Genomic DNA, 15,710 nt, shown 5'->3' on the forward strand with positions numbered 1-15,710 from the left:
AGGGCAGGGTTGGTGATAAGGATCAGGGTGTGTGCAGGGCCTGCACTTCTTTAATCTGGCCTCAGGTGGTCTCCTGATGCACTTCTCTGGAATGAAGAACGCTTCATCAAATAGTTAACATCTTCCATTTGTTGGGGGTTTTAGTTCTGCAGAAGAGCTCAAAGATATTGTTATGTGTATTCCTCGAGGCGCCAGGACCCGGCTCCAAGGCTGCACTACTCTTTCTTGACTGCTTCTCCCTTTGTCTCCGCATCCCCTCCCTTCCCTGATTAGCAGCTGTTTGAACCTGCCCTTTGGAGCTCAAGGAAGGTCATGGAGGCTGAAGCCTATTTCCTACAAACAAGAAACAGGGGACACAGAAAGGCTTCTGTGCCCAGGAGCCCTACAGGGTCCTGCTCGGTTTCAGTAGTGCTCAAGAGTACAGGCTTGGGAGTTTACCCTCAGAATCAGTTTACTTATTCGTAAAATGGAGATAATGTATAGCATCCATCCCATAGGACTGTTATGAGGACATATGACCCGATATAAAGTACTTGGGAGAGTGCTTGGCAGTTATTTTTTTATCAGTATTACCTAAGCAGGAGCAAGACACAGAGGATAATAGCTACTATTTACGAAGCATTTACTGCTTAATTTTGATAGGGGCCTAGAAAGTGGGGGCATGGAAACCTTCGTTTGCATTTTACAGATTAGGAGATCGTTGCTCAGCTCACTGTTTTGGGATCCCAAATTATTAAGGGCAAAGTCAGGATTCAAACTCAGGCTGAGCCAGCTTCCCAGGGAGAGGCTAAAGGCTAGACAGTCAGACTGCCTGGGGGAGCCAGATTTAGCTCCCTCTGAGGAGCCCTGAAAAAGTACTGGGCCCTCACAGGTTGGACGTTGGAAGCAGAGAGCAAGGGAGATACCCAAAGGTGGCTTCAGTTGCCATTTTCCCTCTCAGCTGCATTCCACACCCTGCCCACCACCCGACCTTGGGAACATCTAGCCTCAGAAACCAGGCTGTGGCCAGGGGACTCATCGTGTGTCTGGGCCCCTCTTTAGAGACTGTAAGACTGAGACTACACTTTGGGCCCGTCCAGGAAAAATGATTCTGGTGACCCTGACTCAGGGGGCCAAGGGGTGTGGATGGAGAAGGCACAAGACCGTCCAATTCGTAGGCGGAACTGGAACGCCATCAGGGCTGTGCCACACAGGGCTGTGCCCCGCCACAGATGCGGGCGCTTGTCCCCGTACTGTGGGCCAAACATAATTCGGGGCCTCCAACTGCTGCTTGTCGCGACAAGGCTAGGATAGGCGACAAGTGCCAAGAGTCCCAAGAGTTCCTTTCCGAGGAGACCGAAAACCACATCTGTGATTGGGTGGAGGCTGATTTTGGGGCGAACATTCACACTACAACACTAGGGGGTGACCTTGGGCACGACGAGTCCTCAAGTCACCTCGGAGTTCTCGCCCCGGGCGCCTGCACCTGGAACCAATAAGTGCAGGGAAAAATCTCAGCTCTTTTAAGTCAGGGCGGTGTCGGAACGCTAAGCACCGGAAACGCAGGACTGAGCCTGGGCGGCCGCACCCCATTACAAAAGGCGGGGCCCGCAGGCACACGCGCAGTCTCAATGTCGGCTCTAGGACCATGCGGATGCCGCTGGGCCGCCCCGCAAGTGCCTAATCCGGCCTCTTCCGCCTGAGTCACCCGCCCCTCCCTGAGGAGCCGGACGCAGCAGGAGGCCCCAGAGCAGCACAGACTAGCGGACCGGCCGACGCGCGAGCGAGGCGGTGAGCGCCCAGTCCGGACTCCCCCTGCACTCTGTAAACCCGGCCCTGGAGGCCTCCAGACCCGAAAAGATGCTCAAATCTTGTCCTCAGGGGTCCACCACACCCACGATCTCGGATTCGAACCCCCTGATCTGTCCGGCCCTAGTTATCCCGCCCCGGGGACTCTTCCACCCTCCCTCTCAGGATCTAAAATAGAAGCCCATGGATTTGAGAGGTACCCCGTAAATTCAGCCCTGGGTGTGGCCTCCAGGACTACGATCCTGGATCCGTGCTCTCAATTCTAACGGGGACTCCGGTATCCCGGGCCCCGGGGCTCACACTCAATATCTTAGACCCGAACCCATAGACACAGCGATGAGACTAATCCCGCTGCTGGTTGTACCTAAACCCTCAAGCCCACATTCTGGATTTACTAAACTCTGCTCCAGGAGCCTCCAGGCGGAGAATTTCTGATCCACGCTCCCGACCCACCCCAAACCCCTAAATCAGTCTTAGGGCTCTGGATCTCAGATTCGAGAGTCAGCTTGGGGCCCCCATCTCGAGAACCCCACTTGACCTGGCCGCTGTCTGGTGCTTAATGATGCCTATGCGTAGACTCAGCCCAGAGTCCTTCAAGCCAGACGCGGACCCTTCCCCCAGAAGCCCAGACCCCATCCCGAATGGACCCTCAAGCCGCAGCCGGAGGACAGGTCTCCGCCTAGCGGCTTCATATCACTCCCCCAAGTCCAGCAGTCAGAAATGCGTATTTCTTTGGGGGAAGGGGCGGGCTCAGGGACGAGACAGCCACCTGACCCCTTTTTCCCTCCTCAGGAATCTTGAGTCACAGCCATGTTCCTGGTTAACTCGTTCCTGAAGGGTGGAGGAGGCGGCGGGGGGGGCGGGGGCCTAGGGAATGTGCTCGGAGGCCTGATCAGCGGCGGCGGCGGCGGAGGAGGAGGCGGCGGCGGCGGCGGCGGTGGCGGTGGCGGAACTGCCATGCGCATCCTGGGCGGGGTCATTAGCGCCATTAGGTAAGGCGGGGCCTGAGGAGGGGCGGGGCCTGGAGGAAGAGGCTTGTCCAGCCAGAATAGAGTGGGGTAACCTGGACACTGACCAGGATCCTTAATTAGGCTGGGCCGGGACTGGGCTAGGAGACCGGCCTTGAGGGGGCCGACCGTAATGAGTTCATGGGGGCGGGGCTTGACATGGGGGTAGTCTTGTGGGGACAATCTGATGGGCTTTGGGAGGTGGAGCTTAATGGGGCTGGCGCGGCCTACTTCCGCTAACCTGGAGACAAACGTTAAGGGGGCGGAGCCAGTGAGGCCGGGTATCACTTCATGGGGGCACGGCTAGCCTTATGGGCGCGGCGTGGCCCTCGTAGGTGGGTCAATGAGGTGTGCCCAGAAGAGGTCTAACCGTAATGGGACAGGGGAAATGGCCTTGAAGGGGCAGGGCCTGGCTGGGAACTGGCTGGTTAAATTAGAAAAATGTCCTGGTGGAGGTAGGGCAGGGCGTCGGTAGGGGCCTCGTTAGTCTTGGCCACTGAGTGTGATCCCTTAAAGGGGTGAGAACTAATGGAGCTGGGGTGGGATCTTGGGAAGACACAAGTGTTCAGAAGCCGTGGCGATGGAGCAGGTTCCTAGACAGGTGGAACCCAGGAGGGTGGGGCCCCGGGAAGCTGGGGCCGAGCTTCTATGAAATGAGCTCCCGTCTTTTGAGAAATCTGCCATTGCGTGGGTGTGCCCTGGCAAGAGGGGGTCCTACCGTGGGGACACAACCAGGGCAGCGAGGATAGGGACAGGTGAGGACAAGGCCTGATGAGGCGGGCAGAGGGAACAGGTAGGTAGGGCGGCGAGCTGGGGGTTGGGGGCTTGGGGTGTGGGCGCTGGTGCTGCCCGTTGGAGGCCCCGCCCCCTGGCACTAACTGCCCCTTGTTTCCCTTCAGTGAGGCGGCTGCGCAGTACAACCCAGAGCCCCCGGTAAGCCACCCTTCACAATCGGAGACCCCTCTTCTTCAAAGGGACAAGGACCCATCATTGTCCCTTTGAAGAAGCCCCACACTTCTCCTTATGAAATTTATCTCATTAAGTCTCTCCCTTGTAATATCCTTAAACTTAGCTATATCCACTCCCTATTCATTGGCCACCTCTCATTCATTAGTCACTCAGCCACCCAGCCCACTCTGACTTTCCCACCTAAGGCTGTCCTGGCCAGGGCACCCCTCCCCCTACCTGCTCTGAGATCTCCTCCCTCTGCAGCCCCCTCGCACCCATTACTCCAACATCGAGGCCAATGAGAGTGAGGAGGTCCGGCAGTTCCGGAGGCTCTTTGCCCAGCTGGCTGGAGAGGTAAGTAACCTGGGGCCCCCAGAAGTGTCCTCACCCTTCCATGCCTTCCCTCTGGATGCCCTTTACATGTACATTCGACCATGGCAATCCCAAAGTTCCCATCCTCCTTCATGACATGCCCAGACCCCTTTCAGTCACCCCTGACCCATTCCTAACTTCTCCCCCTAGGACATGGAGGTCAGTGCCACAGAACTCATGAACATTCTCAACAAAGTCGTGACCCGACGTGAGTGACTGGGGTCAACACACAGGGCAGGTTTAGAGGCATGGCGACTGGGGTAGCTGTGATCTCTGGCCTCTGACTTTCAACCTGCATCCCACAGATCCTGATCTGAAGACTGATGGTTTTGGCATTGACACATGTCGCAGCATGGTGGCTGTTATGGATGTATCCTTGAGGGCAGTCTGGCGGAGGCCTTGGTGAAGAGGGGATTTTCTTTTTTGCTTTTCTTTCTTTTTTTTTTTTTTTTGGCTGTGCTGCATGGTTTGTGGGATCTTGGTTCCCCAACCAGGGATTGAACCCGGGCCCTCGGCAGTGAGAGCAAGGAGTCCTAACCACTGGACTGCCAGGGAATTCCCAAGAGGGGATTTTCTGAGAGCATGATTTGGGCGGTCAGTGTGTAGCTTTCATATCCACAGATGTAGACATGTATATATCACAACACACACCCACCTTGGACATGCGGCAATACATAATAACAGCTGTCATAACATGTTGCATAGGGTTAACCAAATCCAGCTCTGCCCTTAGCAAGGTTACTGAGCCTCTCTGTGCCTCAGTTTGCCTCTCTGTAAAATCGGGTGAATGATAATGGTGATAACAAATTGGAGTTACATGCAAAAGGTTTAGCACAGTACATAGCACATAAGCGGTCTGTACATGCTAACTGTTACCATGATCTCACCCAGGTTGATTTTTCAGCTCTGAATCTGTTTCTCTGTCACTGGGGTATAATACTGGTGGGACTGGTGTCTTGAGGATTTAGTGACAAAAGTGATGTTCCTGAGAAGCTTAGCACTATCTGACGTGTACTTGGTCATTTGATAAGTCTTGGCCATTGTTGCTATTTATTGAGAATTTATTAAGTGCCAACCCCTGAGCTAAGGGCTTTATACCAATATACAGCCCTCTCATTCACTTTTATTTATTTATTTTTATTTACTTATTTATTTTTTGGCTGCGTTGGGTCTTCGTTGCTGCGCGTGGGCTTTCTCTAGTTGCCGCAAGCGGGGGCTACTCTTCGTTGTGGTGCATGGGCTTCTCATTGTGGTGGCTTCTCTTGTTGCGGAGCACGGGCTCTAGGCGCGAGGGCTTCAGTAGTGTGGCACGCGGGCTCAGTAGTTGTGGCTCGCGGGCTCTAGAGCGCAGGCTCAGTAGTTGTGGCGCACGGGCTTAGTTGCTCTACGGCGTGTGGGATCCTCCCAGACCAGGGCTCGAAGCCATGTCCCCTGCATTGTCAGGCGGATTCTTAACAACTGCGCCACCAGGGAAGCCCCTCATTCACTTTTTATCAGAAACCCAGCAGGTATTTACTCTTATCCCTTATTTCCTTAGAGTTCTAAGATACCCTTGTTTTTTACATGTCCTAACATTTATAACATTGAATTACTGTTGAAGAATTTTATAAATGAGGAGTTCCCCGTGGTTATGTTTAAAGTGTCTCTATTTTGAAATATAGACTAAAATAGTCTATATTTAGAAATATAGACTAAAGTAAGTATGGCAAAATGAACAATGAAGCCACACCCAAGGTGACATGACTAGGGTGGGATGGGAGCTGGGGTTTTAGCCCAGGTTCCCCTGCTTGGCCATTATCCTCATCGTGTACACAGTGCACGTATCTGGGTACATTTATTCTTAACACCCTCTCACCAGAGTGACACGACCGGCAAGCTGGGCTTCGAGGAATTCAAGTACTTGTGGAACAACATCAAGAAGTGGCAGGTGTGTGCAGCCTCTGAAACTCCTAGCACAAAGACCCCCAAGCCATGGAGATGCCATGCCCCATGATGCTTAGTTGAACCCTGACCTCCTTGTCCCCACAGACCATATACAAACAGTTTGACATTGACTGTTCAGGGACCATTGGCAGCAGTGAACTCCCGGGGGCCTTTGAGGCAGCAGGTATGGCTGGCGGGAACGTGATGGGGCTGGGGGTGGGACTGGTGAGGCAGCCCCCACTGAGCTGGGCTGAGCCTGAATCCTGGGGCTGGGAGGGCTGGGCTATGTGGCCCCCGCACCTGAGAGACAGTCATTCTCAGGATTCCACCTGAATGAGCATCTCTACAACATGATCATCCGACGCTACTCAGATGAGGAAGGGAACATGGATTTTGACAACTTCATCAGCTGCCTGGTCAGACTGGATGCCATGTTCCGTGAGTGACACCCCAGCTCTCTTCCTGGGTGGGGATTTGTCCAACTTCCATCCGCCAAGCCTCCTTTGAGCCTGACCCTGAGGTGGGCAATGTTAGGGGCACAGCAGCGACTGAAATAGCCCTAGTTTCTGCCCGCATGTTGCTCACAGTCCAGAGGAGGAGAGGCAAATTCCCAGACAGTGACAACTCACAGTGGTTACGGCTGGGATCGGGGAAGCCTAGGCAGAGTGATGAGGGCTGTGAGGGGGAAGCTCAGGGCAGATTGGGTTTAGATTTGTGACTGGGGGAGCTCTCACAGCTATTCAACCCTAACAAGGCACCTGATGCAGCTTAAGGGGTCAAGGAGGGCTTCCTGGAGGAGGGAGGGCACATGTGAGTTGAGACCTGATGGATGAGGAGGAGTGACCCCAGCAAGAGGGTGGGGACGAGTGTTGCAGCGGGAACAGCCTGTGCAAAGGCCTAGAAAGGAAAGAGTAGATGGTGCTTTGGATGATTTTGGTTGGACTTGGTTCAGAGTGCTAAACATTTTAGGAAGGGGGTGGGATGGGGAGACATAAGGCTGGGAGGGGTCAGTAGGGGCTGGATCATGCGGTCTCTTGTGAACATTAACACACTGAATCCTTAAGACAGCCCTGTGAAGTGGGAATTATTGTCCCCATTTTCTGGAGGAGGAACCTAGGGTTCAAGGAGGCAAAATTTCTTGCTCACAGACACTTAGCTAGGAAGTTGCAAAGCTAGAATTTGAACTCAGATTTGTCTGAGAGTTGCATAAAAGGAGGCAGGAGTAATGGGCCTGGTCAGGCTGTGCAGGCTGTGAATGCCAAGTTCAGGGGTGCTCAGACTCTACTGGGGACAGCGGACAGGGTCCAGGCAGGGGAATGACAGGGTCTCAGGTTTAACTTTAGGAAGATCTCCCGGTGTCCCAAGAGCCCAGGGAAGACAATGCATTAAGAGCCTGGGGAGAGGAAAAGGGGCAGGTGTGTCGGGGACATGAAGGGAAAGTGGGAGAGGACAATAGGGCAGATGATGCCAAAAGTCATGTATGAGAGGGCCCAAGAAATGGCCTTGGATTTACCAGCAAGAGGGCCAGCAGTGAGTGCAGCTTCCGGGGTACCAGGCGAGTGGGCCCTTGAGGGTGGTAACTGAGTGGTGAGTGACAGAGAAGCCACAAAGACAGTATGGGAGCCTGTTTGCCTACAGGTTTGGCTGTGAGTGAGGAACGTGGAGTCGAGTTTCAGGGCAGGAGTGGGGACCGCACGAGGCTGTAGGAGCAGGAAGTGCAGCGCCTCCTTCCGGTAGCCCCCTTAGGCTGGAACCGTGTGGAGCCGGTCGGTGGGAGGCTGGGGCTTGGGCAGAGGGGTGATGGGGGGCATGCAGGTCAGGATATGGAGCCCATTACTGAGGTGGGTAGCAGTCTGGGTTCCAATCCCATTTTTCTGACTTTTACACTGTGTGACATGGGGCACATAACTGCACTTCTCTGTGCCTTATTTTTTTAAAAAAAAAATTTATTTTGGCTGCGCTGGGTCTTAGTTGTGGCACGTGGGATCTTTGTTGTGGCATGCAGGATCTTTTTTTTTTTTTTTAGTTGCGGCATGTGGACTTCTTAGTTGTGGCATGCATGCGGGATCTAGCTCCCGAACCAGGGATTGAACCCGGGCCCCCTGCATTGAGAGTGTGGAGTGTTACCCACTGGACCACCAGGGAAATCCCTCTGTGCCTTATTTTTAAATGACACTTATCTCACAGAATCGGATTAAATGAGTTCATACACGGAAAGCGCTTTATACAGTGCTTGGCACAGAGTACTAGCCACTATTATTGTCATCCCATATATTAATATATTTTTATCCTAAAAGCCAATCCCTCCAACCCTTCCTTTCTCCAGGTGCCTTTAAATCTCTTGACAAAGATGGCACTGGACAAATCCAGGTGAACATCCAGGAGGTAAGAACCCCATCCTGGGATGTGGGATCCTAGCAGGGGGCCCCCTCCCCTCAGTCCCCTGTACCAGCTCTGGGCTGGGGCTCCCTCCCTCCTATTTTCCCAGTGACCCCTGGGTGAGGGCAGAGAAGGGCTGCTGGTATTCTTAGGTTCCCTGATCCTCACTCTCGGTGCCTTCCTCTCCCCAGTGGCTACAGCTGACCATGTATTCCTGAACGGGAGTCCCAGACCTGCCCCCTCATCGCCTCGCTGTAGGAGTCACCTTGGACTCTTCAGTCTCCCCCAGGGTTGATCCTGTTTGCAGTCACATCTTCATGGCTCCTGCTGACCCACAGGCCTTTCTGTTCTCCCAGCCCTTGGCACCCGGATTCTCAGTCAACAGCCAGGGCCCAACATGCTTCAACACACCCCGCCCCAGCACACCCATCTCACATCTACTCCATATCTACTTGCTTCTGTGCCAAGCCCAATGTTTGTGTTGCTTGCACACCCCAAGGGCCCTTCTCTCAGTTCTGGGAGGATCACTCCAGTCCCTACACACCCTGGCACACCCATTCAGTTACCACCCAGGCAGCTGAACTCCAGGCCACAACAGGCCACATGCCCCAGTGCCTTTGTCTGTATTCTGCTCCCAGCCTGCCAGGTCCAGGAGGAAATAAATGCACCCTAGTTGCTGCTCTCTCTGAGATCTGCCTCCTGTTCTGAGAGTTGAGGGGTGTCTCTGGCTCTGTTTGGGGCAGAGGGAGTCTGTCTCTGCCTGTCTTCTAGTCCTGGTCTTTTTTCAAATTCTGGATCCCAGTTGAGCTGTAACCTCATTCTTTTTGGGGTTTTTTTGGCCCCGCTGCATGTGGGATCTTAGTTCCCTGACCCAGGATTGAACCTGCGCCCCATGCGTTGGAAGCGCGGAGTCTTAACCACTGGACCACCAGGGAAGTGCCTGTAGCCTCATTCTTGCTGAGATCTCTCACAGAGCCTGTGGAGGCCAAGACTAGAAGCCTGGACCATCTCTGCTTCTGCTCCAAGAGCCATGCTGGTGGGAAGTCTTAGTGCTACCCCTGGCTCTGTCCCCCAAGGCCATGTTTGCCCCTCTCAGCTTCTGTGCTTGAGTGAGTCTGTCCTCACTTGCCTCTGCCTCTGTGTGTCATACATTATGCTCAGCATCTTCCTTCCCACCCTCTGGCCTCTGCAGGGAGAGGGGCTGCTCTCCCAGGATACAAACCCCCTGTCCCATTCCAGGTCCCCAGGCCCTGAGGGGCAGCCCAGGGGTGCTGGGAGGGCTGAGAGGCAGCGACATCCTAGGGATAGCCCTGGTCTAGCGTCGGAGACTCAGGGCTGGGGCAATGGTCTGTCCACAGGGCAGAGATCACTTGGTGGAAGGCTGGGAGGTACACACACGGAGGACAGAGCCGGGCTGGCTTCCCCAAGAAGCCAGCATATTTATTGATGCTTGTTCAGGTCCTGCAGACTTCTTGGTTTCACTTCTTTTGAGGGAAGGAGGCCCAGCCAAGGCAGTACAGGCTGTAGGCAGTGCCTAGGGAGGGAGTGTGGGGGGATACAGAATGAGACCCTAATTCCCTCCCTGAGCCCCCTGCAGACTCCCCAGTCACCATCCTGGATCCCAGCCCTACTTCAGGCTCCAGCTCCCTTCCCAAACTGCACTTCAACTGGGGAAATGCTGGACCTTGATCCAGACCAGGCTTTGGGCTTTCTCCCCAGACCCATCACTAGCCCAGCCGCCCTCCTGGGACAGAAGCCCAAGCCCTAGGGTGCTTCCTATTTGCCAGCCCAGAGCCCCATACCGTCCCACACCAGCTCAGAACCCAATCCCCTCCCAAAACCCCAGCGCTGGAACCAGCCCCTTCCCCTCTCCATCTCGAGTCCCGCTCCCTTCCGCAGTTCAGGCGGGGCCGGGCCCTGCACTCACCTCCCAGGCACAGAGCCATAGTCACTCGATACAGGATGTTGTCGGTTAGACCGCCCTTCAAGTGCACCGGGAGGTCATTGTCCGCCTGGATGTTGGGGGTAAACGATTGGAAAGGCGCTGCCTACTCGGTAGACCTTAAGCCCCTGCCTCCCCCAACTCGTCTTCAGGACCAAGCAGACGGCCCCGGGTCCTCCCCCCGCCCCGCCTACCTGGAAGAGTTTCTGTTTCTCAGCCACTCGGTTCTCGAAGCGGTTCCGGGCGGTTGAGCTAAAGGAGCGCACCAGTGCCTGGGAGACCTGTGGAGAGGGGATGGCTGGGTATTGGAGGCGCCTGGAGGGGTGTCCCGGAGGAGGTCCCGCTGGGGAGAGGGTGTCGGACTTTCCGAGGCTCTGACTCGGGGACGGTCCTGTCCCTTGGGAGCGTCTCAAAGGCAAGATCCGAACTGGCAGCAAGAGTGGGGGAGGGTGTCCTGTCAAGAAAGGCCCAGAAGAAGGGGACTCGTGCCTAGAGGGTCTGGCTTGGAGGTTATCAGGCTGTCTAGAGCGTACTATTGGAAGAGGATTGGACCCAGAAGGGAGACTATGTTCTGCGGGCCCAAGTCCCGGAGAGGTTTTTTGCAGTCTCCTGGGTTAATGGGAGGAGCTCAGGTGCCGGGAACGTCAGGAGTGGAGCTGGAGTGCCTGGGGGATTTCCCGGCTGCCCGAGAGCTTCGGCGGCGGGGAAGGGGTGTTACGTTCCCGGTGCCTAAGTCCCGAGGTATTACGGGAGCCCTGGATGAAGGGGAGAAGTTCAGACTCGGGGCTTTGGGCCATGTTAACGGGTCCCCGGCTGTCTCAGAAGCTCTTGGACTGGGAGCTGGGGGGAGGGGGCCCCAGGCTTATTAGGAGGGAGTCTGGAGCCCTGAAGGGGGCTCACGTTCCAAGTCCCCAGATCCAGGAATGTTTGGGGAGTCTCGTATAGGGGCGAGGGCTTCCGGGTTGGGGGCCCCAGCCCGACCCATGGTGGCCCTCACCCGCAGGGCCCTCATCCTGCGTCCTCCTCTTCGGCCGGAGTCACCTCCCCTCTCCGCCCAAGGACAGACGGTGCCCTCCCCTCCGGGGGAGTCCCAGGCCACGCCCTCGGTGAGCCCCAGGACAGCGAGGTCCCGGCGGCCGCTTTCCGATTCGTCCAATAGGTGGGCGGAGAAGACGCTGCAACCCCATCCCCGCATCCCAGCGCCAAATGGTTGGAGCACCCATCTGTTACTCATCTCGGAATTCTGTTGGTCCGCGTGGAGAGGAAAGCGGTTCCAGAGAATTCATTTTTGGGTTGTTTCTGCGGTGATATCGGCCTGGGGCAAGTGCAAGTCCTCCGTCGGGTCCCTCGGATCTCTCCCTATCCGACTGACGTTGGAGAGCGAGTAAAGGAAGGTAAGATACCATCTTTCATTATGTCAAGTGCGGTCCTTTTTCCTCCCATGTTGAAACAGATTGCTGTGCCTTTGGCTAAACGTCAGTATTCATTTTGGGTTTAGGGACCATGTAGTATGGAAAATGCACTCAACTCACACCTCATCCAGGTGAGTGATGGGAACCAAGGAAGTAGTAGATTACGCCCGTATCTCATACTCACGGGGGCATATGCTGCTTCCTCACTGAGTGGAATGAAAGGCAGGATAATTTTCCTTGTTTAAATAGTTATTTTTCATTATCTCTCTTGGTTTATTGTGAATCCATGTAGCTGACTCTGCAGAGGTTAAACATGCACACAAAATGACTCCGCCGCATAGCCACCATCTTTGCTTCTTCATTCATATCTTACCCCCACCTCCGCACTCAGTTCTTCACCCTGGAAAACGGTGTAGTTGCTCTATTTATCTATCTGTTGACTTTAGACTCCACTGCATCCCCAGCACCTGGCGCATGGGTGGATTTTTTTTTTTTTTTTTTGGCTGCGTTGGGTCTTTGTTGCTGCGCGGGGGCTTTCTCTAGTTGCGGAGAGGGGGCTACGCTTCGTTGCGGTGCGTGGGCTTCTCATTGCGGTGGCTTCTCTTGTTGCGGAGCACGGGCTCTAGGCACATGGGCTCAGTAGTTGTGGCTCATGGGCTCAGTAGTTGTGGTGCACTGGCTTAGTTGCTCTGCGGCACGTGGGATCTTCCTGGACCAGGGCTCGAACCCGTGTCCCCTGCGTTGGCAGGCAGGTTCTTCACCACTGCGCCACCAGGGAAGTCCCGCATGGGTAGATTTGATAAATATTCGTTGAAGGAAATACAATATAACCCAAATGTTCTCTAACTTGGTCGCTCCCACCCACTTAACAAAGAAGGACCTCAGTGCTTCGCCTAGATTCTAGTCATCTAGATATTTCTGGGCATCCCTGGAAGTGGCCGCACATGTGCTCACTTACCCAGCTGTCCCCTGTTATCTGCAGTCATGTAGGATCAGTATTCAGGGAAGAAAATAGAAACTGCTCTGAGAATTGGATACCAGAAAGTTTGGAAAGGCTGAAGGAGTGCCTTCTAAGCTGGGCTGCTACCTAATTTATGGGGCCTTGTGCAAAATGAAAACGTGGGATCTCTCGTTCAAACAGCAGGAAAAAAAATTGCTGTTAAAAATACTAAAATATAAAGCTTTTTTTCTTTTTTCCATGATTGCTCTTAACCTGTCATGGTGTTTTTAATTTGCTATACAATGTCATGCTCCCTAGAGTAAGGGATACCCTGGGGTGAGTACAAACTCTCACAGTCACCTGGGGGACCTGCCTTGCAACTTTGTGTGTGCGTACACACACGGCTGCTGGCTGCTGGGTTCTCCTCCTCTCCCCACCAGCCACTGGACCAACTCGTGCCCTGGCCAGAGGTGGAGAAGTCAAACAAGGCATCTCTCCTTCCCACGGGCTTGCTCCCTACAGGGTGATGCAACTTCCCTTCCAAGAAGAGCCAGAAACCTGGATCAAAGGTGGGCAGGACCCTCGCCCCTGCCGGGTCACCTGCTAGATGTGCCGTGGAGTGCCAACTGAGGAGGGGCCACTCTGCCCTACCCTCAGAGGCCATGGGATGTGTGTGGTGGACCTTGACCCTCCCTACGCCCAGGCCCCCAGGAGGCAGAAGAACAGGCAGCTAAGAGCCTGTCTCAGGGAGGTGGAGAGTGGTGGGAGGAGAGAATGCACACGGTTCAGGCTCCAAGTCCCTGGCGCCTGCTCCATCGTCCAAGCCGACTTCACTTATAAAACACAAATTCAAAGATAACGTGAAGAATTACAAGATGGCAGCCACAGAGCATTAAACCTCAAGCTTCTGAGGGGAATTCCCTGGAGGTCCAGTGGTTAGGACTCTGCGCTTTCCCTGCTGAGAACTCGGGTTTGATCCCCTGCTTGGGGAAGTAAGATACTGCAAGCCTCTCGGCCAAAGAACAAACAAACAAAAACCTACCACACTTATGAGTGTGGGGCTCTGTGCAACTGCACTGGACATATGCCTTGCTTTTAGGCTAGTCCTGTAGGAATGAGTCTCAGTTCCTAGGAAAACTGACCTAGGAAAGCTGTTCTCTGATGCTGCCCCTGCAGGGATAGAGTCCAGAACACACCCTGTAGCACTGACCTTGGTCAGGAAGCCCTAGGCAAGAAGCTGCTGCTGCCATCACTCAGGTCTCCTTTAGGAATGGGTTCATCCACTTGCAGGACAAAAGGGCTCAACTTCAGGATAAAGAACCAGCTGGGGGATGTAAGCTCTGCTGCCCTGTGTTAGCATGAACACTTACTGCTATAACAAAAAGCCACCAAAATTCTGTGGTTTAAAGAACACAGAACTTATATACCAACCAATCTCAACATGTGGACTTTATTTGGATCTTGATATGAACAAACAGTAAAAAAAAAAACCCAAACATTTTTAAGACAATTGGAAATTTGGACAATGATTGACTTTTGCCTCAACATTTTATGAAAAATTTCAAAGATACAGAAAAGGTGAAGAAACCTTCTAGTAAGCATGTAGGATCTTAGTTCCCTGACCAGGGATCCAACCCACGCCCCCTGCAGTGGAAGCGCGGAGTCTTAAACACTGGACTGCCAGGGAAGTCCCCCATATCATTTTTTGATCCATGTCAAAGTAGATTGCAGATATCAGTGTGTGCTTAACTAGACTGCTTGGATATTTTATTATGGTAAATAATTTAAAATTTTATAGCTGTTGTGGTTGTGTTTTTAAAAAATGAGTCTCTACACTTTAGAAATACATACTCAAATATTTTTTGGTGGAATGGTATGAGTTCTAATATATAAATGCCAAGTGACAAATGTAGCAGCTTAAAACAACAATAAACATTATTTCACAGTTTCTGTTGGTCAGGAGTCTGAGGGTGTTTTAGCTCAGCTACAGTCTCACAGCTCAGGATAGAGGTGGGCAGGAACCCACCAGGATTTACCTGTCATGAGTGGGGAGAGAGACTGATTCCAGCCAAGCAGCCTTTCAGAGTCCAGAACCAAGCTTTGGTATCTCTCTGCTGCCATCTTGTGGCAAGTCTGGAAAAACAGCTCCTCCCACCGCTACCTTCCCACACACCAATTCTTTTTGATGATGTTTTAGGACTTGCTTTTTAAAAAGTTCTTACTTTTATCCACCCAGTTGCTGAATAGATCATGAGCTCAAGATGGTTTAAAATTCGTTAAGTGTGAATAGGAAGAAAAATCTTCTTTCCTCTGAGGACTCTCTGTGTTCCTCTCCAGGGGAACCATTCTGTGTTGTTTCTTGTGTATCCTTACAGGGAAATTTTATGCATATAAAATAAATAAATAAACCCTCCAAATACAACAACAAAACCACAAAAATATACTCAGCCTCCCCCTGTCATAAATGGATAATTTGTTCCTGAAATCAGCAAATTCATTCAGTAATACTTATTGATCCTGATTTGAACAAGCAATGTGTATATGTTTTCAACAAACAAAAAATTTAAAAATAATATGACCCAATGGGGAAATGTGAACACTGCCTGAAAACTTTATTATATGAAGGAATTAATGTTAATTGTTTAGGGGCGATATGGAGCTTAAAACCATATACAAGCCCCTGTGTCCCTGATTTTTTAAGTAAAAGGCTTTTGCTTTAGTCTCTCAGTCCTCCCTAGAGTCCCAAAAGGCTGACTCAAGAGTTAAAAATGATTAGGAGGGCTTCCCTGGTGGCGCAGTGGTTGAGAGTCCGCCTGCTGATGCAGGGGACACGGGTTCGTGCCCCTGTCCGGGAGGATCCCACATGCCGCGGAGCGACTGGGCCCGTGAGCCATGGCCGCTGAGCCTGCGCGTCCGGAGCCTGTGCTCCGCAACGGGAGAGGCCGCAACAGTGAGAGGCCCGCGTACCGCCAAAAAATAAAAAAAATGATTAGGAAATG

At 53.1% G+C, this 15,710-nt stretch overlaps 2 protein-coding genes across 3 annotated transcripts; one reads left to right on the forward strand and one right to left on the reverse strand.

Moving 5' to 3' along the window:
- Positions 1 to 1,631: 1,631 nt before the first annotated feature.
- On the forward strand, positions 1,632 to 9,106 carry CAPNS1 (calpain small subunit 1). 2 transcript variants are annotated; one of them, XM_004284180.4, is made up of 11 exons: positions 1,632 to 1,770; positions 2,581 to 2,780; positions 3,695 to 3,728; positions 4,008 to 4,097; positions 4,266 to 4,323; positions 4,421 to 4,485; positions 5,974 to 6,042; positions 6,144 to 6,222; positions 6,360 to 6,476; positions 8,365 to 8,423; positions 8,609 to 9,106. In XM_004284180.4, the coding sequence occupies exons 2-11, from the start codon at positions 2,599 to 2,601 to the stop codon at positions 8,633 to 8,635; spliced, it is 780 nt and encodes a 259-aa protein (XP_004284228.1). In that variant the 5' UTR covers positions 1,632 to 1,770; positions 2,581 to 2,598; the 3' UTR covers positions 8,636 to 9,106. The 2 variants fall into 2 exon arrangements, with proteins under 2 accessions (XP_004284228.1, XP_049559017.1); XM_049703060.1 differs by lacking the exon at positions 1,632 to 1,770 and having other exon boundaries at positions 1,879 to 2,780.
- Positions 9,107 to 9,819: 713 nt separating this feature from the next.
- LOC101289616 (cytochrome c oxidase subunit 7A1, mitochondrial) lies at positions 9,820 to 11,521 on the reverse strand. Its single transcript, XM_033413666.2, has 4 exons — positions 11,357 to 11,521; positions 10,554 to 10,640; positions 10,345 to 10,429; positions 9,820 to 9,951 (listed from the first exon to the last, which is right to left on the reverse strand). Exons 1-4 carry the CDS (start codon positions 11,369 to 11,371, stop codon positions 9,896 to 9,898), a joined length of 243 nt encoding a protein of 80 aa, XP_033269557.2. The 5' UTR covers positions 11,372 to 11,521; the 3' UTR covers positions 9,820 to 9,895.
- Between the last annotated feature and the right edge of the window lie 4,189 nt (positions 11,522 to 15,710).

This window comes from Orcinus orca, chromosome 20 (genome assembly GCF_937001465.1).
Source record: "Orcinus orca chromosome 20, mOrcOrc1.1, whole genome shotgun sequence".
In the NCBI taxonomy this organism is placed as follows: Eukaryota; Metazoa; Chordata; class Mammalia; order Artiodactyla; family Delphinidae; genus Orcinus; species Orcinus orca.